Source organism: Porites lutea, chromosome 8, assembly GCF_958299795.1.
Source record: "Porites lutea chromosome 8, jaPorLute2.1, whole genome shotgun sequence".
Classification (NCBI taxonomy): Eukaryota; Metazoa; Cnidaria; class Anthozoa; order Scleractinia; family Poritidae; genus Porites; species Porites lutea.
The window spans coordinates 11,573,843-11,598,839 of NC_133208.1; the positions used below are offsets into that span (position 1 = coordinate 11,573,843).

The 24,997-nt window shown below is 40.3% G+C and overlaps 1 protein-coding gene across 2 annotated transcripts; it reads right to left on the reverse strand.

The window, feature by feature from the left end:
* Positions 1 to 6,343: 6,343 nt before the first annotated feature.
* LOC140945657 (protein mono-ADP-ribosyltransferase PARP14-like) lies at positions 6,344 to 24,269 on the reverse strand. Of its 2 annotated transcripts, XM_073394677.1 has the most exons (9): positions 24,096 to 24,269; positions 18,151 to 19,464; positions 15,125 to 15,358; positions 13,120 to 14,840; positions 11,892 to 12,080; positions 9,789 to 10,959; positions 8,345 to 9,262; positions 7,364 to 7,678; positions 6,345 to 6,945 (listed from the first exon to the last, which is right to left on the reverse strand). In XM_073394677.1, the coding sequence occupies exons 1-9, from the start codon at positions 24,112 to 24,114 to the stop codon at positions 6,671 to 6,673; spliced, it is 6,156 nt and encodes a 2,051-aa protein (XP_073250778.1). In that variant the 5' UTR covers positions 24,115 to 24,269; the 3' UTR covers positions 6,345 to 6,670. The 2 variants fall into 2 exon arrangements, with proteins under 2 accessions (XP_073250777.1, XP_073250778.1); XM_073394676.1 differs by lacking the exon at positions 24,096 to 24,269 and having other exon boundaries at positions 6,344 to 6,945; positions 18,151 to 19,489.
* Between the last annotated feature and the right edge of the window lie 728 nt (positions 24,270 to 24,997).

Below are 24,997 nucleotides of genomic sequence, written 5' to 3' on the forward strand. Positions count from 1 at the left end.
TGAAAACTCTTCTACGCCCCTCTATTCAATATCTGACAACTGGCTGTCAATCTGTGTAAAATCAACTGTTTCATTCACTTTGCGCGTAGACCGGTACGTCCAGAGAGAAAGAGAGAGAGCGGCGGAAGTTTTGAGCTGGCTGTCCAAACTGGAATGCTTTAACGCTATTTCTTCCTCGTTCGGAATCGTGGTACACATTTTCTGGGGATTACAGCCTAGTGTTGTTTTGTAACGGTAAGTGCTTACTAATACTTGCTTACTAACTCACTTTTTGCTAGTGACCGACAAAATAAGTATAGTTGTCTTGCATTAGCACAGTTGATAAGGTTCTCTTATTGAAATACTCTAGTGTAGCTGATACATCGTACACCAGTTTTGTATTTGTATGTGTTGTGAGCGGTCTGAACGAATTTTCGAATTAACCGGAGTGAACTAAGCATCGGATAACGAAGAGTTTTCCGCCCGGTAAATGTTAGAAAATGCGGGCAAATTATGCCTTCTTTGTTAATTCGCACTGAGCTCGCCACTTTTCTTGCCGTGGTTTATAACCTTTATTAATAGCAATTTTTGAGTTTTTAAGTGAAATATTTATCATGTTTTAGTTTAGTGTTTCTTATTCACTAAAATTACATGTATTCCCATTCAGCTCAGACCTGGTGGAGCTTCAAATTGAATCATTGAGTAGAAAATTGGTCCAGCAAAGGAGTTAAGGTAAGGGCGTGCAGTTAATTTAAAAATAACTTTAAGCTTTCTGTTCAGTTTCATAGTGAAAACTGGGCTGTACAATCGAACTTTTTCTTTTTTTTATATCGATGTAAATTTCGCCAAGTGAATAAGAGCTCTATAGAGGACACTGACAGGGACAAACGAAATAACGTTCTCGTCTCTCAGCTGCCAATAATTGAGTTACGAAGTCTCCCTGTGCAAAAACAAGGCTGACTTTTGTTGGTCTTTGAAAAATTTACTCATGATTATTTATTCCAAATTGCACTCGAAATCATGTGATTACCTATATTTATTACCTATTATTGATGGCAAGTTCATTTCTGCGTAAGGGTTATATTATCTGTGACCTTTATTTGTTATAGCAAGGCTGTAAGGTGTTATCGTTTGGTTATTGTATATTATAACCATGCAGCAAAAGCTCTCTAGGAGAGATGTCGAATTATTTAATTAGTTCCATCCTCAAGGGCAGCGTTAAGGATATTTATCTTGCTGCTCTTTTAAGTTTTGTGTTTTTCAGTATCTCGTTGAAATGTAATTTTTTCGTTTTTGCTTTTGTAGATGTTCTGCTTTGCTTTTACTATGTTTTTCAAAGCTATTCTGGCGCGTTAATGAGGATATATTCTTTAAAGTTTGAAGGTGCCAAACTGACGCTTAACTTTTCCCACCTAATGAAGTTGTTTTTCCCTTTGGCGAAGTAGAGCGTAGTAACGTTGATTTTAGCCTTTTGTCACTAAATGCTCGAGGGATTCGTACTTTTGAAAAGCGGAAAGCAATTTTTAGCTGGCTTTTAAATTCTGGAGCCGATATTTGTTTTCTGCAAGAAACCTACAGTACTCAAGAAGTCGAAAATATCTGGAGAAAACAGTGGAAAGGAAACATGTTCTTTTCGCACGGTAGTAGCCATAGTCGAGGTGTACTTGTACTGGTAAGGGATAACTTAGACTTTCAAATGCGATCTATCAAGGTTGATTCTCAAGGTCGCTACGTTTTCTTAGAGGTTTCCATTCAGGATTCACCATACTTTCTTTTAAATATATACGCTCCAAACAAATGTAGCGAACAATGTACCTTTTTTAAAGAAATATCAGAAATTCTGAAAGCGGCTAGAACAGAACAGGATTACCCAATTATCGTCGGAGGCGATTTTAACGTCATACTTGACCCTGACTTAGATGGACGGGGCGGAAACAACAGAAAGAAAGACTCCGCAATATTAGTTGAAGATATGCACCTCGATTTCGATCTGGTTGATATCTGGCGTATTAGGAACCCCACTACATCACGATTTACTTGGCGTCAAAAAACTCCGGTTGTGCAGAGGCGTTTAGATTTTTGGCTTATAAGCGACAGTTTGCAAGATGAGATAATTTCAGCAGAGATTAAAACATCAATAAAAACTGACCATTCGGCAATAACCCTTTCAATTTGCGGCTTAGATGAAACTGAGAGAGGACCGAATTTCTGGAAATTCAATTCGAACTTAGTAAATGACTCGGACTACTGTGAACTTTTAACCACTGAATATGTGAATTGGTTAGAGGAATTTAAAGAGGTTCAGGATAAGCGTGTTTTATGGGATTTAATTAAATACAAAATAAGACAGCAAACAATTATATACAGTAAAGGTAAAGCCCGTGAAAGAAGAGCAAAACTACAAAAGGTGGAAGATAAGCTGAAGGAATGTACAGAAAAATGTGATATTGATCCAAATAGTGGAAATCTCGAGGAACTGGATTGCCTTCAAACAGAATATGATCAATTGTACGATTACATTACACAAGGGGCAATCATTCGCTCTAGGGCAACCTGGTATGAAATGGGTGAAAAAAACAACAAATATTTTTTGAATTTAGAAAATTCAAACAAAACTAAAAGCAGTGTCCGCAAAATCTTAACAACTGTTGGAGAATTAACTAGCGACCCAAAAAAGATTATGAATGAATTGGAATCATATTATTCTAATCTCTATGATGGTAGAAATTCCGCAGACACGCAGACAATTTCTTCGTTTATAAATGATCTCACCGATGTTCCATTTCTAGCCGAGGAGAATAGGAACGTTTGCGAGGGTATCCTTAGATATGATGAATGCTATAATGTATTACAGACCTTCCAAAAGAATAAATCGCCAGGGAACGACGGTTTAACAGCCGAGTTTTACTTAGCCTTTTTGCCCTTGCTTGGAAAGTTGGTAGTTGATAGTTTGAACTATGCTTTCGAATACGGTGAACTATCGAACTCACAGAAACAGGCCGTTATCACCTTAATTGAAAAGAAAGGAAAAGACAAAAGGTTGGTGAAGAATTGGCGTCCAATATCTCTTGTAAATGTTGATGCTAAATTGGCGTCTAAAACTTTGGCAAAGCGTTTGGAAAAGGTGCTTCCTGAAGTAATTCATTTTAGTCAAAACGCGTTTGTAAAGGGGAGAACAATTTTTGATGCCGTCAGAACGATCGATGATGTGATTGAATATGCTAGGTACAAAGATATACCTGGGATTCTAGTAGCTATAGACTTTGAAAAAGCTTTCGACTCGCTCAATTTAAATTTTCTTTTAAGAGTATTACATGCATGTGTATTACATTACCTTAGCTATAAAGATAAGAGAAGATGATGGCATTAAGGGCATTACGATACGAGATGAACCTGTTAAACTTTCCCTTTTCGCTGATGACATGACCTGCTTTATCAAAGACAGTAGTTCTTATACCAACCTATTCGTTACGCTGAAGACTTTTGGTGAATGTTCTGGTTTAAAAATAAATAATGACAAAACCGAAGCCTCAGCTTTAGGAAATAGTAGTTCTCTTTGGGAGGGGTATTCTGATATGCCAAATCTTTGTGACACTATTAAAATTCTAGGCGTCTACTTTGGCTATGACGCTAAACAAAGAGATGAATTGAATTTTAGGAATACTTTGAAATCACTTAAGAAGACGATCAATTTGTGGAAATGGCGTGGTCTTTCTCTCTTAGGTAGAATACAAATTGTAAAAACCTTTGCCATCCCTAAGTTTATGTTTAGAGCGTCGGTGTTGCCAATTTCTAAAGACCTTATCAAAGAGGCCGACTCGCTTTTTTACTATTTTATTTGGAATGGGAAAGATAAAGTAAAACGAAATGTAATGATTTCGGAAGTTGAGAAGGGTGGCTTAAATATGCTCGATATTGATTCTATGGTTCGTACCAGACGAGTGATATGTATGAAAAAATATTTGGAAGACTATAAAAGTCCGTGGAAAGCTTTTTTAAATGAGGTTCTTATCCCCGTTGGTGGGAAGCTCATATTGCATTGTAATTTTGATACTTCTAAATTAAGAATTTATTTACCAAGTTTCTACAAGCAATGTCTCGATGCGTGGTCAGAAGTAAATGCAAAAACACCCAGCTTGCTACATGAAATTGCAAATGAAGTTATTTGGAATAACAAGCTTCTCTGTATTAATAAGAAATCTGTGTATCGTAGAGATATTGCAGATTTAGGGTTTTTAAAAATTTGCGATTTATTTTCAACTAAAGAAAATCTCAATCCAGAGCAAGGTTTCTTCATTATGGGTATTATTAACTCTATGCCTGCCAGTTGGCGCTTGACAATTAAAAGGGCAACTACTGCACCGGTGATTGATCCACTTCCGGATTCACCTGCTATCCTAATAAGTAACAATTTGGTTCCAATTCTTGATGCTTCCTCAAAGCAAATCTACCGGCTTTTCCTGGAGAAAAAACAAACAACGCCTACTGCTAAAGTAAAGTTAGCTGCAAAGTATTCAAACATTGATATTGATTGGAAAAGTGTTTATTCGCTACCTTTTCGCACAACATTAGAATCTAAACTTAGAGAATTTCAGTTTAAAATTTTAAACCGTATTGTCTTTACAAACGAAAAACTGTTTCGTTTCGGCTTGGCTGAGTCGCCATCCTGTGCTTTCTGCCAAACAGAGGTTGAATCCGTAGAGCATTTACTCTTTTCCTGTAGAGTATCATCTAGTTTTTGGAAACATGTCTTGTCCTGGTTGCGCGATAATAACATCTCTGTTGATAACCTTAAAGAGGAGGACGTCATTTTTGGTAAGTTCGATATTGCAGAAGATTTTCTCCTGTTTAACCATATGTTGCTTCTGGGTAAGTTTTATATTTACTCTCGGAAATACCAGAATGGTATACCTTCTCTTCAAGGTTTTATAGCCAGGACAAGGCGTATTTTTAACATCGAACTCCATATTGCCAGGAAAAGAGACAAATTAGACAATCATTTTAGAAAGTGGGAAAAGTTAATAAGCGTTTTTACGTAAAAGTGATGTTATGATTAATTTCAACAATTAGTTTAAAGTGATGTCATTGTAATTTACGTGCTAAGTAACTGTATTGCTGTAATAGCTTTGTTTAGCTTTGTATTTTTTTTTTGTTTGTACTATATATATATGTGTGTGTGTGTGTGTGTGCGTGTGTGTGTGTTTTTTTGTTTTTTTTTTCTCTTTCTTAATTTCTATTTTGTATGTAAACGTAAGAAATGCTTTAATTAAAAAATATTAAAAAAAAAAAAAAAAATATGTGATTACCTATAGAAATTGCACGCGAAAACTGATATCGCACGACTCGCGAAACGATGAGTGCGATAACGGTTTTCGGAATTCACGAGTCAGGTAATGCATTTTCGTTGAATCGCAAAATTGAATGAAAATAAGGAAAAAATAAAATTGCAATAATATTGTTTGTTTTTATCCTGAGCGCTCGCTCCAGAAAGCCATTTCAAAGTCAACTGTCAGAACTGTCATTGCGTTAGCGAATTGGAAGCAAGGTCAGTCGTACACGTTTGAATCTTCGACAACTCTATTTGTACCTTGTGCTTGTTTTTACATTTGTTTTCAAACTTTTTAAACAAGCTTCACACTAATCTTAGTTGTTACGTATATGTAGATGCGAAACAAAATCACTTAGCCTCGTTTTCAACTCGCAACTCCACGCTAAATACCTCGCTTCCTTAACCAATCAGAATGCGAGATTTTATTCAATTAGGGCAAGTCTGTATTGAACTACAATAACTCTAGAACTACACTATACGCACGGCTGTGTGATTATATTACGAGATAGCATGCTCAGTTGTGTTTAATATAACCTGGATTTGCGTCGCTTGCTTTCCACAAAGTCTCGATAAAAAAGAGGACAGTGTAGAAATTTCTAACATTTTAAAGATTAAAACTTCTCGGCAATGAAACATGAACGAAGAACAAAAGTGGTTAAACGAACAAGCTGAGCCTGAGAGCCAGCGCATTTTGGAAACTTATCAGAACCTGATAAAGTAGACAACTCTGCATGTGGAGAGGAGAGCAATCAAGAAGTTACAATAGCTCGAGGTGTAGCCAGTTAGCAACTAGTATTACCTCCGCTTCTTTGGTGCTTCCTGAACTTCCTGTGTGCATCAGCCATTAGACTGTTCACAGTTCCCTATTTTTTCGTGAGATCGTCGAGATATAGCGCGCCTTATGTACCGAGGGGGCGGGCGTCGGGGATTATAGCTCTAGGGGGGGGGGGGGGGGCGAGAAAACTTTTAATTTTTCTCGCTCCGTCCCCTAAGTAGTTTTGACACTCATGCAAGACGGCAGCCCGTAACGGAAAGCGTTCGATCTCGATGATCTTACGGAAAAATAGAGGATTGTGAACAGTCTAATCAGCTATTATACTCGATATATACACCCTAAGCCCCTAACCTTAAGAATAAACAGTTTTCTTCGACGATGAAAACCGCTAAAACTACACCCTTATCATATATCTACATGGCTCTAGAGATGGCTAACAAAGAACTTCTTCTTACAACATTCCTGTTGCCATTAAAATTGCAATTAATCAAATTCTAAAAACTGATTTCTTAAGTAAATAAAGAAAGAGCTATACACTCTAGATTATCTTAAAGTCTGTGTTTATCTGCTCAAGTAAAGCAAAACGATTAAAAGGTTATGAGATATTCAGGATAACATTGAGTATCGTAGAAAACAACGAAGATGGACGGGTTTGCTGGGCTATCAACCACAGACTCGTACAGAATCTCCGGTCTGGAAGGGTTCTTTGGTGGGGGAACGATCATACCAGAATTGCCTGCACAATACTGCCCGACCAGGACCCTGGCAAGGTACATAAAGCGACCCCCACTTCCACCCGCTGCATATCCAACTGAGTAAGAAGCATCTCTGGCAAAATACACACCGCGTCCATAGGCAGTTCCTATAAAAAACAATCAAGCGACAAAATAGTTAACTGAAAATCATAGTGGTAGTGGTCATCTTTCCTTTGTTCTAACAGTCAGTTTTAACCCCCATTGCATCGCAATCGACAGTCAGTTTTAACCCCCATTACATCGCATTGTAACACTAATGCGATTGTGTTCTAACGACGTCTACGGCAACTCAAAATGCTACTCCAAGTTGTAGAAAACATAACTAGCCTCTCCTTCCTTGAGAATACATGTCTTAAATCGTTTCGTTTAAGGGTACGTTAAAATTAAAGTGCCTAATTAGCCCCTCTAATTGTACACGTTGAGTCAGTTCTGAATAGTGCATGTGTATGTAAACATTTACTGGTACTGCTATGCTGGCTCATAATAATATACGAGTACACATCGCTTTTCGCAGTTGTAACTTACCATGTGCCCCACAAAAACTCCTATTGAATCCCTGTGTGTTTATTGCACGTACATTTTTGGCGTCGGTTCCATGAAACAGCTGTCGTTCATTGTTTCCTCCATTGTCTTTATCCATCTTCTGCTTTCGTACCATGTACTGCTTGTAAAGATGAGGATTCTGAATTCGCTCGATTTTCTGGATATACATTCCGCTAGCGGTTGCTTGAAATTTGCTCACGACATTTTGATACTCAGAGGAGCCTGGTGCGAGAGGCACAGTATGTACTTCCATATCAGGGCGGGGCATTGGAACCCACGTATTCGGGAAAGAAGTTCCTTTGGGACAAAGAATCAGTGCTTTTAATTTTATTTTGCTGTGGGAAAGTAAAATTACTAGTTTAGGGAGTTTTCAGTTAGCCGTACCTCGAAGAGAATCTAAGAATGACATGAGATGGAAATTTTCACTCTAGGAATAAGCCACCTTGGCTGTTTTGTTCATGATAATTTCCAGTGGAATTTTAAAAAAAGACTCATGATTTTAAATTTAGATAGCCAAAAGGATAACGGTTGAGACCCATGGGAGTTCACCTGGATAGTCTTTTTATTTTGTGTTGTACTTCCGTGAAAATCAGGGAAGTCAGTGGTGGTTTTGGTTGACATTGCGAAGCATTGAAGGGAAATATCAGCCAACGGCCCCAGATCTCTACAGTGGAAAACGGTCCTGCTTCAATTCATTCTATGCTGTAAGGATTAACCGCTGTGTTGAAGGGCAAATAGGGCCTTTGAAAGGTTTGGCATGTGGCTTCCTCCTAACCAGACGCCACCCTGTGCTTCGTCTGATATAAGGCGCGATCTGGTATCTTCGTCCTATTGACTTCGGTGAATTTTATATTGTCGCGCATCAAATTCAGGAATGACTGTATCAGTTCTCTACCTAAGCAGTGAATTGCATAGCTTAGTTTACAAGTTCCCGTGTTTGAAATCCGTTTATTATGCACTAACCTTCTTCAGCTCCCTTGACCTTTCTAAATATTGTCATTGTTTCACCATTCTGCTGTCCGCGGCCAGTTTTATTTTTCAAATCAATGTCAAATTTATCACCTAGCAGAGATATCTGTACTGTGGGTTGTTCTTTGATGTGCGCCATCTCAAGCTTTCCGTTTGCCTTCGGGCTAAACACCATTTTCTTGCCTTGTCTTTCATAACTCCATTCTACGCTCTTTGAAACCATCATCGCCTGCTCCTCCTCCTGTATCTTCTTATTTCTCCCGTTAATCTCCTGCCAAATCTCCCCGACCATACCAGGCACTTCAACTGGGCCACCCTTCACCACAATGCGATCAACATCAATCTCAATTTCGAGTTTGACATCACTTTCTTTGGCTTTCCTTCTCAGATTGTTAATCTGCTTTGGTGACAGTTTGCTGACGGTTTCATTTTCGACTTTTTGAGTCACACAAGCGTCAGAGAAACGCTTCTTCAAAGCGCCTACCGCTTTACTGACGCTTCCTTTATCCTTCCCCACCACTAAGATTTTCACAGAATGGTCAGCTGTTGAACTCGAATTAGCTGTGGTATTTTTTCTTTGCCTAGCAATTCTTGGCCTTTCAGCAACTTCATCATCTGCAGTGGAGTCACTCTCTTGTTCATCCATATCCTGCATTGCCTGTCTCTGTTGCGCCAACAAAAATTCCTGAACCATTTGAGTTTGAAAGACAACGACTCGCACATTGCGAAGGTTTTGACAACTTCCTCTTAGGGAGCTGAGAGCTTGGAATGTTACCTGAGCCGAATCCACTGCCGTCAGACCAAAACCACCAGTGCCTACACATGGAATTGATATTGTTTGAAGGTTTTTTTGATCTGCTAGACGAAGGCCAGCTTCCAAACATGTCTGAAGATGCTGTTTATCTTGGGAGCCTGCAAGTAAACAATTTGACATTCAATAATGAACAAAAAAGCAACATGAGATCTTTTTTGAATTTTACCCTCAAAAGCAGCAAGAAAACAGAAGGTTTTGAATGTTGCATCGTTAAGCTAAAAATGGCGATAGGAGTAAACGGGATTACAATTGTAGCTCAACGGTTTCTATTAGTCCTGTCTTCCATTGCTGTGTCACCTTCCTCGTGGCGCCCAATTTTCACGCGCGCACTCGAGCATTTCGATAGCTCTACTATCTCTGACGATAGCCTCCTCGGTGGGCAACTTCTTTTGTAACGGTTACACTGACCGTCAGGAGTCTGAGAGAGTATCACTACAACACAATTCGCCACTTTTGCATTAAGATGTATTTGGGTAACGTAACAGTGGTTAATTAGGAAAAGGCCGTAATCGTCTGTTCCTCTTGAAGATTTTATCATTTTTAAGGGTCGACAAACGTTACATGGTCCATTGGAGGCCATATTCCCTACATAATAACATCAAATAAAAAAAGATCAACCAATACCTGGAACAATATGGATTATATGGCGTACTGCTAAATTTCCGCTTCCAGTCATCACCGCTGTCCCAGCAGTTTGAGTGCCATATTGACTACATTCTTGTTGGATCTGTGTGCCACCAGCTGCTAAGATAGCTTTGCTTAGATCACCAGCGTTGCTCATGTTCATATCAGTGCTGTTAATGTTTATAATGGCGTCTGTGTTTTCTTTTGTTAAATCACCACTTACTACCTTAATATTCAAGCCTCTCTGCCTACTAGCCCGTGGATAGGCTCGGCCCTGCCTGGCCATAGGTTTAAAGACATGGCCCTGTTTAGAATACAGCGGATGACGCTGCTGTTCTCGTTGGAATGCCTGAAGCATAGGAGCTTGGAACACCACGATTTTAACTTTTTTGATGACGTTGAAACGAGCACTAAAATTACTGAGAGCTTGAAATATTAGGCTGGCTGAATCAGCCGCTGACATGTGAAAAGATCCCGTTCCTACCGCTGGAAATGAGATGGACTGAAAACCACTAGCCTCTGCCACACCAAGGCACTTCTCCACGCACTGTTGCAAGTGATTTTTGTCAGCAGTATCTGGTATCAAGTGGATGATATTACGGGCCGTGAGATTTCCACCACTGGTAACCACCACTGACCCACCTGTTTGATGTCCCTGTTGATAGCACTCGTCCTGAACAACTTGACCAGCGGCCTGTTTCACCGCCTTGCTCAATGCCCCGGCGCTATCCATATTCATATCTTTGCTGTTGAGGTTAACAATGACATCTGTTGCCTCCTGGCACAAATTTCCTTGCAAAACTTCCACACTAACACCGACGGCTGGCCTTGCTGGGTTCTGACGGACTCTTCCTAATTTGGACCGTAGATGCCTTAATAGACCACCCATAGTGTATCCAGGACGAACACTGTACTTGGATTGCAATTTAGTAACCTCTTGCGCAAAGGCAGTGGTTAGTGACTGATCTTGCTGAAACACGGCAAATCGAATATCTTTCACTACAGATGACGGATTAGTTTGACAAAAGTTGATGGTTTCTTCCAACATGATCCTGGAAGCTGCGTCTGGAGGAAAGTTGAGGTTTCCAGTGCCTATGACTGGAAATGCTATTGATGCCCCTCCGAGTTGATCGGCTTTCTGAAGACACTTTTGGACAATGCCTCGTAGGACCTTGAATAAAACATGAATGACTTGCACGATTGATAATAATTAGTTTTGTACGAACAAACTAACAGAAAAAATCAGTACATCTACCCTTAAGGAGTTGATTGATTAACATTACCTCAACCACCTATTTGCAACTTTAGAAACGAGAAGGGGACTGGAATAACGCGGTGCGGTGGACGCACCGGTCAACTGTTGGCCAATTTTTTCCCTGTCCGTAATAACAGCCCCAGAAGTCTTTGCGAACGTTAACTTGGCCCAGGTTCCTTCGCGTTTTGTAAGTAGTAAACGGTTTTCTTTACACTAGGCTGTTAAGTAAGACTTAAGAGCTGCTAAGTTTTACTTAACCAAAAATTCGTGTGTGAAGGCCTAAGTAAAATCTCAAGTAACTTTGCTTTGTATCTCATTAAAGTCGAAAAGTTGAAACGATTCAAGAAAGTTTCAAGTGACTTGAAAACCATCCTTATGACCAATTTAGCTGACTTGCGGTTTTGCGGTTTCTTGAGCTTTGAGAAAGGCGAGACATTTCAATCAATCTTAACTTTGTTGCGTGGGAAAATAACCTAAAGTAAAAAAGAATCGGTTGTGTGTGAGGCTACATTTTACTTGAAGTAGTTAAAATTTACTTGTCTTGAAATATTTCTTAGCTTATTTAGGCTCTAGTGTAAAGACTACCAATAGTGGAAATTTAGTTCTAAGCTGGTGTGAAATTGTCAAATGTGATACGTGCCGAACACAATTTCCAAAAAAGGAAGAATTAGGAATGTGCCACTTAAGCAAGCCTCCCTTTCTCACGAGATAACTTTTTCTTTAACATTCCACAAAGGATGTTACCCTCGAAATTTGAGGACTCATGATTCGTGTCAGCTCTGTGGCTTTTTGGATACGATGCCTGATAATGGTCGATAGAATAAGTTAGGGTTCCAATTATCCCTTACCTGTTCCCCCGTTCCACCATGCCACTGTGAACAGTCTGTATGGATCACGTGATTACAGGCCAGGTTATATCCAGGAGTAACTGCTATGTCACCAGTGTTTGGAGCTACCAAGTTTTGCCTCATTGCCTGCCCACCCGCATTGACGATCGCCTGGGAGCATGCACCTTGTGAACTGACCAGAATGTCGGCCTGCAATTAAAGTCAAACAAAAAAGAGAGTCCATAAAGGCTAAAAAGCTCCGCGATATTAATTAAGGTTGGGCATCTGTCTTTACTTTAGCCTTGCACTACCACGCTACCAATAACATGTAGCGACGTAAGCATGCACGTTTAATTAGATACACTCAGTTACTTCTACAGTCTACTCCCGGTAACTAGAACCCTCTATAACTCGAAGCAATTTTCATTTCCCTTCAGATCATTTCCTATGTAATTTTACCCTCGATAACTCGACCTCCCGATAACTCGAACCTTTTTCTATTTCTCCTGAAGGTTTGAATTCGCGGGAGTCGACTGTATCTGTTGCGATTGGCGACGGCTAGTTATGACTGGACGTCACAGAGACGGAAGCTTTAGCTAAAAACAATACAATAAACGTTACTGCCATATTTGGGATAAATAGATTTGTGTCGCTCTGAAGGGTACAACTGTAATTTCATGCAAATTACTCTGGGATAGCGTTACTAATTTTGCCCTAGAATAGGATATCACTATTGGAAAATTGATGAGCCGTGTAAGGAATCAGGCGTTCCTGGTTCATAGTAAGTCTGGGACAGGTTGGGGATTTTGGATCCTTAACAAAAAGTTGGACAGGAAAGTTACAGATACTCGTCGAGTGAAAAAGGCTAAGGACTCCAGGCTTCAACCGCAAGTGAACCCCACACAAAAAGTACTATAATTTAAGGAAACCCACTCCTTTTTTTGGATAGAAAAATGATAAATGAATTGCTTTAGTCTATGAAGACTATGATGGATCATAAATTGGTAGTCGGTTTTATACTGACAGGGAATGAAATAATGTACGATGAGGGGACTATTCTTAAATACGGATAACTGATTACTCCTTCACAACAATCAGAAAATCCATTTACGTTTTCAGCAGAAAGCTTGGCAATACTGAGAAGAGAAATTGTCTATTTTACAGCCAAGGACAATTCGATCCTTTTTTAATTCAAACAGCCCAGGGAAATAATCTCTAGTTTATACTAGTAATTAGAAACCGAACAGACCTGCTGCGCTACGATGTTTCCTGGTTTCCACGAAATTTTGTGCCCACTTCCCATGACAAGAGTGGAAGAGTCAGCTCTGCTGTTTGCAGCCGCCATATCCTCTTCCTCACTATCATCGTCATCATCGTTTGATGAATCAGATGTTTTGACAGGAGTCTGCACGTCAAATTGTTTCTGGACCTGGATAACGCATGCGTTATCTTTTTCCACAGTTGCTACAAGGGAACCGCCGTTTCCGCTGGCAAAAAGTTTCTTAAGTCCTGGCTGTTTCACGTGAAAAATCTCACATTCGGTACTATCTGCGAGGGCTTGCAGCTTTCTTTTCGCTCGTTTTATCCCCTCTTTGTTTCCCCCAATGACAAATTCATCATCACCTCTTCCTGTTTGAATCTTGACTTCATAGTCCTTGAGTTGAACTTCAATTGAAGACAAGTCACCTTGACGAAGCTCAGAGAGATATTTTCGGACTAACTTAGAAGAACATTTCACTTGCTCTTCTCGGATACAGTTATCATCTAGGTACGTAGTTAGCGTTTTTATTGCTTCATGCACATCTTCTCTGAACCCGGATACGTACGTGTCATTCCAGTTGTTCCGATACACCCGGACAGTTGAGATGGTGTTGAGTTGCTCACATAGTTGGCGCCATTCTGTGGTTTTTAAAAGATGCTGACTGTTGGCATCCACTCGAACTTTTTCTTCTGATGTCATCTTACTAACAAGACTGGCAGCCTTGTCTGCATGCGCTGCTGACGTGCCTATGATCCGAGCCTCGCTATCGATCACGAAAACAGCCTCCACGTTGTTTTTCTCCAATTCATATTTGACTTTCTCCAGCCCTTCATCTAAAGACAAAATTTCCAAAATGTTTTTTGAAAGGCTTAATTTCTTTTCAACCATGCTCGAATATTGTTTGTGAAATTTCATGGTCGCTTCCAGGAACTGTGGTTGTGGGCCTTCAAAATAGATTTCCTCTGTTTCAGTGTCTATTTTTATCTCCAGTTCTTTGTTTTTTTCTTGAAGTTTTTCCACAAAGCGGATCTTTTTTAACAAAATTAAATGTTCTACAGGAACTACCTCCGTTTTCTTCAAATACATTTTTCTGGTTTCCTTCCGGTATATGTCCTCTAACTTTGCTTTTAATTTCTTTTTCAGATCTTCTGCATCCGAACTCAGGGAAACAATTCTTACCACGAAAGAATCATGGATAATTTTAACCAGCGGAGGCTCCACACCGAAACAGGTGCGAATGTCCGCTAACTGAGCTTTCACGGCTTCCCAGAAATCCTGGTTCACTTGAACATCTTGCTTTGTAAATTTCGCAAGCCACGTTTGTACCTCCTCAATACATTCCGACTGCCACAAATCACTTTTATCTTGTCCGCGGTACAATAGAACGGCTGTTTTGTTGTTTAGCTTCCAATTAATTTCACACGTCTTCGTAGCCAACGCCATTTTAACTTGGTCATGAAGTGACGTAGTTGTGACGTATTCCATCACATCCGGGTCCACAGCCATGTGAAGCTCCTGTGCTTTCGCCTCATACCGCTGGCTCGCTGATGTGCTATGGCTGTCCTCTGCATCCTTTTGCTTTTCAACCAAAACGTCAAATGCAGCGTCATCGTCATTCTCCAGTAAATCGTTAAAGATTCTGACGGTGAGTTCAGCTTTATTTAAGACAAGTGGCCTTTCATTCTGTCTAGCTAAGACTCTTTCCATATCTGTTAATGAAAAGGTCAAAGATTAAACAATGACTCCCTCGAAAACTGGTTTGCAAAAAGCAAAGAAAGTTTTTTTTGTACTTAGCTAAAAATTGCAGAAATGAGGCGCTCTCCGGCCAAGTTTTTTTTGTGCGTATTTGCGCATATTAACGTTTGTCATAAGAATATCAAAACTGGTTCGGCATGCATTTACCAGAAAGCAGAAGGACACACTGTAAGTAGTAGTTTTCTCCATTTTAACCAAAAAGGGACAACGAGCATTAATGGGGCGGTTGAATTCTGACCTGTTGAATTCTGAAACACTACCACAGCTCGACCACTTTCAGGTTTAAACCTCACTGTCTCCACAGGACCACCATTGTTCCTTGGACTTTCAAAGAACAGCTCAATGGCATCTTGGGTGGTGTCCTCTGAAATGCTGCTGACGAGAATGCTCCTACACACAGGAACTTGTTGGATTGTGACCCGAGCGTAGTCCATACCTCTCTTTTCACCCTTCTCCTTGATTTTACGAAAATCTAATGAATAAATGGTAAGAAAAATCTGCTTTAATTACACTAACATGAGCGAAGCTTTTCTCGTGTTCTCCCAACATCCCAGGTGGGTTATCACGCCTGTACACCCATAGAAAGTGTGGTCTAATGCTTTTATAAAATAACTTTGAAGCATGTTTCTGTTTTCTGTAAGATTACCGGCACAATAAACCATAGGTTTTTAACCAATAAGAACACGCGTACTATCTTAGTTATTTTATAATAGCAATTATCATTCATTCAAAATATTTCCCCAATTCTGATTGGCTAAAAGCACACGTTTAATTCACCATAACCAGTTACTGATGACCAAATTTGGAAGAATTTTGTGTTTAACGAGGAAATGACGTCAAAAATGCAGCCTTCTACAGGTTAATGCACCGTTAACCGAGAAGACTGGGGGACGAGATTGAGTTGTTTTCGTTGTAAAAACTAAAATGGCTGACACTTCACTCGTTTCAAGAGTAAGAACTACAGCTGGAACTAGGCGAAATAATGGCTAAAAACATAGCAAAAACAGCAAGAGAACAACTCGGAGGGCGATATCTGCTATTTAGAGAATATATGCCAAGCTGGACAAACCTAAACGTAAACTATCGAAGATAAACTTAACATCGATGCAGGTAAGCTTGTTTTAGCTATGTTTTTAAACTAGGAATTATTTTGAATGAATAATAAAACAATTATTGAATTCGGCTTTCGTATCATATCAAGAATTATGGAGATCTCGGAGGGTGTTATCCGCCTCGGCCTACGGCCTCGACGGATAACACCCTCCTCGATCTCCATAATTCTTCATAAGATACTCAGCCTCATTCATTAATTGTTAAATATATCCAAGAGTTGGGTTTTTAAGAATCATCCAATTGTGCCCTCTGATGATGCACCACTTAAAATATTATTCTGATCATGAGTTTAGCGTCGTTGCTGAGTCACCCATACCGCCTAGAAAATAATCCAGGGTCATAAATGCGAGTAAATGAATCACTCAGGTACAGTAAAAATTTGTCTAAACTGCAGGAGGTCCCACTACACCACTAAATCACTAGTAACTTTGGCTGTTTTTACGGGTGAAAATGGGCCTCGCAATTTTTAACCAGCTACGCCCGAAGAACTGCAAGTTCAACTTTCTGCCTGGTCTTCTATACTGGACGATACAATCCCAGCGACGACGTCAAAAGCACCATGCACTTGTCTTTTACTCACGAAAAGAAATATTGGAAAAAGAGATTCTGAGGGTTTTAATTGGTTCTTACCAAATTTGACAGTGAAAGGACCAAAACGTTGCAGGACCGTTAACTTTGTCGAAGACCCCTTTAGTTCTAGTAAGTTATTGATGTTATATTTCCGATTTTTTCATATAATTTGCCTCGATCCATGGAAATCCGAGACCGTTGGATCTCTTTCTGTCACGAAAGTCTGGTTTATTCCGCACCGCCAACCTACCTGCTACCTGATAGCCCCCATTACTGCCTTTGATCGTATTCTGACACCTACACCGCCGACGCCTATTTCCCTTTCGTAAACGGTCGTTGCCATTTTTAACGGTCCATGCCACCATTGGTAACCAAACCTTTAGTCATGATGGATGTAATTATATATTCCCTGGATTAAGTGACAATAATTAGGTAAATAATACGTTTTTGAATAGTCTTAGAAAGAACGAAGTTGAAGCCCAAGTTTAATTTACGTTAAAAATTATGGTCATCTGTAACTGATGTATCAGGTACGAAAGACAGTTTGCTAGTGTATGTACTTAAATTTTTTTGAATTTTGGCGCGTAGGTGTGGTAGCGTAGTGGTAAGGGAGAGAGAGATTAGGATACGAAAAGTCCGGTTTCGAGGTTAGACCCTGGATTGCTATATTCCTTCGTTTTAATTGGAACGCTTTCAATAACAGGTCAAACATTTTTTCGGTGTCTTAATAATGGCAGCGACCATATACGAAAGGGACTACTGCGCCCGGGGGGGGGGGGGGGGGTACTCCCATACATTACCTATTAACGGGGTATAAAAAATTCTGGATCACGGCTTTATCTTCTGCTTAAAATTGTTGCTGATTATGAAGAAGCATTTATTTGATGTATAAGTCGAACAAATAAAGAAATATCTTTTTAAAAAAACAGGGCTATTTCAATTTACAAACTTTCTGGAACGGAGCATAAAAAATTGGCCCATTTCTAGAACGGGGTATCAATTTTAGAGGAATTTCTTTTTAGAACGGGGGAGCCAATTTGGAGTCCCGGGCGGCACATACCCATCCAAAAAATACCCAAGTGCCCCCCCCTCCCCCGGGCTACTGCGCCGCCGGTAGCAAGGACCATCGCAGGTATTTGCCGCCAGCATGCCGGAAAAGTTGAACCCCAGTCAGCTTCGTAGGCATAACGGCGGAAACTGCCAATGTTGTCGACGATTTCTTTCTCCATATCGGACAGTACCTGTGATATAGCCACTGTTATTGCTTTGGATAGGTAAGCGGCATAATTAGAACTCTGCGTGAGAGTTTCGTACACAGTAGAGGACATGGTTCTTGGCTAAGTGCGGGGCCGTGAATTTAAAGCCACCGAAATTACTGACTGACCAATCACAGAACGACCTGATGGTCGAACTAGCCATGGCCAATCAAGTCTTGAAGCAAAATAGGATAAGTCATGGTTGCTTGATTGCTTGAATTTACTTAACTTGAGCAGCTTATTGCATACCTGACCTTGCTAATGAATTACTTTTTGGCACGTAACTGAAAACGGCTTATTATTTGTTATTAGTAGCAGGACTTACTTGTTATATCCTCGGTCATTGTAACCAGAGCTTTGCCTTTACTCATCTCTACTGTCTCCACCTCTTCACCACTCATCGCCTCAATAAAGTTCAAAACTCCGTCTTGTGTCGTCGACTCACTCAGCCCGCAAATAAGCAGTTTCTTTGGCTCAAACTTTGCGTCTCCTCCTGTATTGTCGTTTGTATGAGACTCTTGAACATCCATTCCACTAGAAAGGCTCTGGGCTCGTCTTAATCCTAACTGGCCACGTCCTCTATTATTGGGTCCAGACCTCGCCCTATTCCCCTGGTCACGTCTAGTTGGATAAATTCCCTCTCTACCAGAAAAGTCAAGCTCGTCATTGTATATTTCACCTGCAAGGGAAAATGAACGTTCACGTCTCCAGTCTGGACCTTGGCCGCCGCCTCCTTGTCCGCGTCTAAACTGACCTCTTCCTCGCCCCCTTTGCGGTTGGCCTTGGAAAACTGAATCGCCTTCAAAAAAGTTTTCACCGCGTCCTCTGCGGCCACGACCCTTTGGTTTGGGTTGGGGTTTTGGTTGATTCCATCGTCCTCTCCAGTTACCACGTCCCCTCTGGCTCTGAAACATGTTGTCACCCACTGGAAATCCATGGGGAAAATCGTCTATGTATTCTTGGAAATCTTCATGTGCCTGGAAGAACCCTCCTCTGGGTCTAAATCCTCCCCTTGGCCTTCCTCCAAACACTCGGCCTCCTTGTCTTATACCACGATCGTTCCCACGCGTTACGTTTGGTTCATAACTGTCGAAACTATTTCTCAGTGTCCTTTCTCCTTGTTCTTCCTGTGTTTTGTTTTGATTTTCATTGTTCTTCTTTCTTCTACCTCCCCTTCTCCTTCTTTTTTTCTGAGAGCCCTGTGATTCACATTTTTCATTCGCCTTGTTTTCTGATTCTGCCTTTGCAGGCGGGGGACCCCAAGCAGTGGGCGGATTGCTCGTGGGGGTTTTGAAAAGGTCGTGTGGATTTTCCATGTCCTGAAATTCCTGTAATCTCTGACTTGCCAAGTTCAGGTCTCCGTTAACATCATCGCGGCAAAGAACTCTTTTAATGAGAACCCTCGGTACGCAGGAGAAAACTTCCTCGAGCTTTTTCAGCTTTTCCTCCAGCTTTTCTGGATCCTCTTCTTCTTCAATTTTCCTGGAGGAGGCTGTATCCATTGTAAAGTCCTCCTCCTCGCCGTCTTCGTTGCCTCTCCTTTCTTCGTCTGCGACTACAAAGTCCCTGATATCGAAATCCTCGCCTTCATTGCTTCCACTTTCTTCTTCCTCTTCCTCTTCGTAGCTGTTAACATCTTCTGCAAAATAAAAAGCATTGCCCATGATCTACAAAGGTTTTTTGCATCCAGTGCTCTCCCATTCCCCCGAAAAGTAAAACAATTCAGTTAATGAATAAAGGGATACCTTACATGATTTCCCATATATCGCGGATCGCCTTATGACAAATCTTTAGAAAGAGCCGAAATTCTCCCTTTCTCCGAATTTCGTTAGCGAAATTTCCAAATGTGTTTGGCTAATTTAAGATTACACCAAAGCAGGGGGGGGGGGGGGAGGTGTCTCCGAGGAAATCTGTGGTACAGTCCGCCTGCCAGTATGACGTCACGTCTCGCGTCAGTAACTTTCAAAATGGCGAGCAAAGTGTTCATCGAAGAGACGGATAAAAATTTCGATTTTATCACAGAAATACTGTTCCCATTTCTTGGATTTGGAGATTTTAAGGTTTCTATTGTCATAGAAAACTAGACTTAAGTACTTTTTTGGAAGGAAATGTCCAGTGGCGTAATGAATTTTAAAGATTCCTTTCTATCGTCGAGCAAATTTTACGGGTGTTACGAAAACTAAGACCTAAGACCTAAAGACCCGTCTTACTTTTCGAGATTACGAAAACTAAGACCCCCCTAAAATCGAATCCGTCGAAGCATGTAGTCAAATTATAACAAAAGTAAGTCTCGAATCTGTCGAATTATCTTCTGTCCGATCATTTCCACGTAGTTTTAGGTTACATTTAGCGCTAAATTTAGGGGTCTTAGTTTTCGTAATTTCGAAAGCAAAGACACCTCTTAGTTTTCGATATTACGAAAACTAAGACCCCCGCAAAACCAATCCGTCAAATATATATGAAGTCGGATTACGACCGTTCAAAGACTATATTCCATAAAACTGCTGAAAACTACAGTCGACTCCCGATAACTCGAACCTTCAAGGGAAATCGAGAAAAGGTTCGAGTTATCGGGAGTTCGAGTCATCGGGTCCCAAAGAAAATATTCGAGAGTAAGGTAAAAAACAGTTTTTACTGCACAGTGAACATTTTAATTACATTTAATTGTAGAAATGTCAAGTGAAAATTAAAAGATACTTCTAGATTATAAATCAGATCGTAACGTAACAAAACATAGCCTAATTATAGCATGCGTTTTACTGTTTTGAGAAGGAAGGCTGCTTCACGTTAGCCTGAGACAATCAACATCAGCCTCCACTAGTAAACTATACTCCTACAACACGTCAATAGGAAATCCAAAATTCAATGTTTCGGACGCCCGTAGACGGTTTTTTTCCCGACTTTTTAAGGGCTCAAAACATGGTTCGAGTTATCGACGTTATCGAGGGTAAAATTATCTAGAAAATGACCTGAGGGGAAACGAAAATTGTTTCGAGTTAGCGGGAGTTCGAGTTATCGAGAGTTCAAGTTACCGATGGTAAAATTACAGTGAATGTATGACGGAAATCCAGGGTAAATTGATTTTGGTTCGAGTTAGCGCGAGGTTCGAGTTATCGGGAGTCGACTGTATCATCCGCCCGATCTGATTCTTCTACATTTGCAGACATATCAGTATTCATGCCCGCTCCCTACCCGCGTTAACGTTTCCGGAAGCGATATTGATGATATTCAGGTAACGCAATCAAGTTTGCAGCGACATGTCAGCGCCTACTAACCGACTAAGACAAAAATCCATCTACAGGGGAATGCCGATTTTACGGTTTTAAGAATAAACTGGGTACTGAACCAAAGTTATCGATAAATCAGGGTAAGGCATATTTTCAGTGTACAATTAAAAGCATGTAGTCGATGGCTTTCATCCTTGTGTAAGCCTGAATACTGATATACCTGCAAATTTGAAGAATCGGATCGAGCGTATGATAGTTTTCAGCAGTTTTATGGAATATAATCTTTAAACGGTCGTAATTCCACTTCACATATATTTTACAGATTGGTTTTGCGGGGGTTTAGTTTTCGTAATATCGAAAACTAAGAGGGGTCTAATTGTTTTCGAAATTACGAAAACTGAGACCCTTAAATTTAGCGCAAAATGTGACCCAAAACTCCGTGGAAATGATCGGACAGAAGGTAATTCGACAGATTAGACCTATTTCTGTTATAATTTGACTTCATCATATTTCGACGGATTCGATTTTAGGGGGTCGATTTTAGGTAGTTTTCGTAATCTCGAACTTAGGCCTTAGGTCTAAGATTTCGAGGTTTTCGTAACACCCCTGCCAAATTTTACGGGCAATAATACCGACCGGTCACACTTTTCAGGACCAGTGCACAGCAAGATTGAGGAGTTTAGACACAGCAACAGGAAGTTAATTAAAGGATGAATTATAGTTTAAACTGTGCGTATTTTCAGCTCTTCAGAGCTACTGGAACCCCATATCATTCCTCTCAAAGTTCGCTTAGCTGTAGCGTGCAAAGAGGAAGCTAAATGACAGGTAGTTGTGAGAGACTGTGAGCATTGAATCCTGTTGCTTTTCCGCATTTTAATACTGTATTGGGCATACACCTCTAATTTTGTGGTGTACCGTGTGTCGTTTTTCATGATTTTAACTAACATTGAAAAAAAAAATCAGCTTTTTAGAGGAGGGACATGTCTTGACAGCTTATGGCTTTTTTCTGGTCGAAAGCTAGGCCAGTATGTAGATCAAGAGCTTTTGAAATCCCTTTTCCAAAATAAAACTCCGGACTTAACCTTGAAATATATATTGATCCAAGTGCATAAACAGCAGGGTCAGCGGTAAGAATAAAGAAAAAAAGGCCAAAAGGAAAAATAGTGTTGAAACAAAGAGACCAAACAGGAAAAAAAAACTTTACAGAGAAACAGAAAACAGCGTCGCCGGGAGTAGAACCCGGTTTATCGGCAGGTCCAAGCAACTCCTTGAAAAGTTATTTTGTTATATCAAAACAATTTTGTTTCTGCTATAGACCCTGTTTGAAGCTGGTGGAGCTGTATTTATCGTGAATTCAAATAAACATTTGAGGAAAATTAGCTTAAGCGCTTATTTCAAAGCTATTTCGCATTATTTCGGGTTCAACGGGCCGACTCGATGTAGATAATCGATCGAACTAGCTTTACAGAATTTAGTGGAGAATTAGGAGATCAACAGAGGCCCACGCTCGAAAGGAATGATATGAAGTTAGGCCCGTTTCATTAGCAAAAGAATAGATGAAATATAAACATGTGTGATCTGTGAATGGAACCTTCTATTCAGGTGACTAGACCCTGCCTATTTTAGAGAAAAAAAGATTTAAGTTTTGATGACCTTGCCGGTCCCGTGAAATAGATGGCGATCCCGCAACACGGCCCGCAAAACAAATTAACAAAACTATACAATCACGGACACAAAATATCAAAACGGTTTACACAAGCAGATTATAGCAACACCAAAGCTCATACACATTCAATCAAATAAGCAATATATAGCGACATTTGCTAACGTAGCTTTTCCTTAACCTCACTCGTCCAAATAACTGTCGTATCCCTTGCTAATTTGCACAAGGGCCCCGAGGCTTTTACCCGTTACTATGTGACGTCATACTGGCAGGCGGAGTGGGTTAAGAAGCTTAGGTGGAAAACAATAGACTTACCTTCCCCCTCCCCCCCCCCCTGCACCAAAGCTTCCATTTTATTACTTTTTTTTAGAGGATCTTATAGCAACCCTTTTCATTAAGTCCGCTGTAGACCACCCCCTTGTAAGTTGTTAGGGTTCTCTTACCCTCCAACATTATCGTTTACAGAGGGTCCCCAATAGGGTTCTTCATCCCCTTATCCTGAACCAAATTTTCGCTTAATCCCAACACCTCGAACAACACTTTCACCAGCCAGTTGATATACAAGATAATCCTTTTATAACGAACCCTTGTATCAGACCCTTGTCACTTGGGTAATGTCGACACACACCCACGAACATCAGTACGTCAGACAAATAACGCATTCATCCAAAATAGGAAGTAGAAGTCCTTATCTCAAGTGATTCCGGAAAGTCCCTTGTCCGAGGAGGATGGAGACGAGAGTGATGATAAATTCCAAGAAATATAACCGACAAATATGTCTTGCTTGACTTGCTTAAACTATTGATTTAAATCGTTTTTCTTTTATTGAGAAGTCTGGTCATTTTTACCCCGACAGTTCACCTGAGATAATGACACCCGTTTATTTGTTTTGTTTTGTTTTTGGTTTTTCTTCGACTCATTTCTAGAAAACGAAAGGGCAGAGATGGTTACAGGGGCTTTCCCTTGCAACTTCCTAGAAACAGCTAAAAGATTTAAAAAATAAATATGTCGCTTTCAATCTCTTTCCCCTTTTGAGCAAGTATAAACACACACACAAAGCAATATGATTTAGACCATTGATTCGCCTGGAAGCACTATCTGCTGTAGATACTGAATATACTGAGAGTCACACATGACCGAACACCCGGTTTTAGAAGCCAACTGCTGTAACCAAAAGCGAAATAGTGATCGTGATATACTGACATGTCAGGCTTATCACCGGATCCTTTTAAAACCCAAAGCTTGAATGGCTTATGAATTAGGTAAGTCTTATTTAATAGAGGGAAGCAATTCTCAACATTTGAAGGATGAATATATGAGGACGCTCTGAGGCAAGATGCATGTACCTAAAGGCAAAAATCTCGAATTACTATCACTCACCATATTCGTCACTTTCCATTCCACCAGCCGGCTTGTGAATAAAGCTCGTTCTTTAGACTATTATAAAGTTTCTTGATACGGAAGCTGGCACTGAAGTACGTGGCGAACAACTTTTAGGTCACAATTATTTAAGGCCACAAAAAGGACCCACTTTTGCTGTTTAAGATGTTCAAATCCTGCGTGCACAATTGGACAAAACTAGGCAAACCTTGAAATCTTGTAATGGCTAGACTTGTAAGCACTATTACAAGTTAAAAGCACAAGAAAACAGGGTGCTTCGATCGGCAGTTTCCCTATGAATTAAGTGTTTTCAGCAAGTTTTCATGGAAATATCCTGCTTCCGGGTTTCCCGGAAAATGGCGCGTCCGAAGCCTGGGGTCTAACAAAATGCTGGTTGAACGCTGTCACATTTACCGCGGGCTTTGTTATCTACGGAATCGAGGCACGCACAAAATAAAGCTCTGCATTAACGGCCTGCGGCGGTCTTTGGCACTATCGAACTTTTAAAACTTTCCATGACTGACCTTTCTTTGCAAAAAAAAAACAAAATATAGCACCTTTACACAACTGAGCCCAGTTGTTCGAACGCCGGTTAACGATAACCCGGGGTTAAATTTTAACCCGGTTTTCTTTTTCTTTTTATCAAAAGCACTATCTCGGATAATTTTCTCTGTTCATCAAATTGTAGGCAAAGAGAATTAAACTCAGGAATTTGCTATTTAAGCTCTCATATCTGAGTTCAAATTTCGCAGTAACCCTGGGTTATCCTGGGTCACTTTGAGAAGACTTACCATACTAGTGACACCAAGTCGCTCTGTTTATGGCGACAAGTGGTCTTTAACTTTTTTCTTGGTGTATAGGGGTGTATGGGAATGTATAGGGGTATATGGTGATGTGTAGGA

Excerpts from the sequence above, each read along its gene's own strand:
- LOC140945657 (XM_073394676.1), bottom strand. The coding sequence starts at position 19,489 with ATGGGCAATGCTTTTTATTTTGCAGAAGATGTTAACAGCTACGAAGAG. Across the intron at positions 7,679-8,344 it reads GGTCAAGGGAGCTGAAGAAG|GAACTTCTTTCCCGAATACG; the intron begins GTTAGTGCATAA and ends TTTGTCCCAAAG. Across the intron at positions 6,946-7,363 it reads GAGTTTTTGTGGGGCACATG|GAACTGCCTATGGACGCGGT; the intron begins GTAAGTTACAAC and ends TGTTTTTTATAG.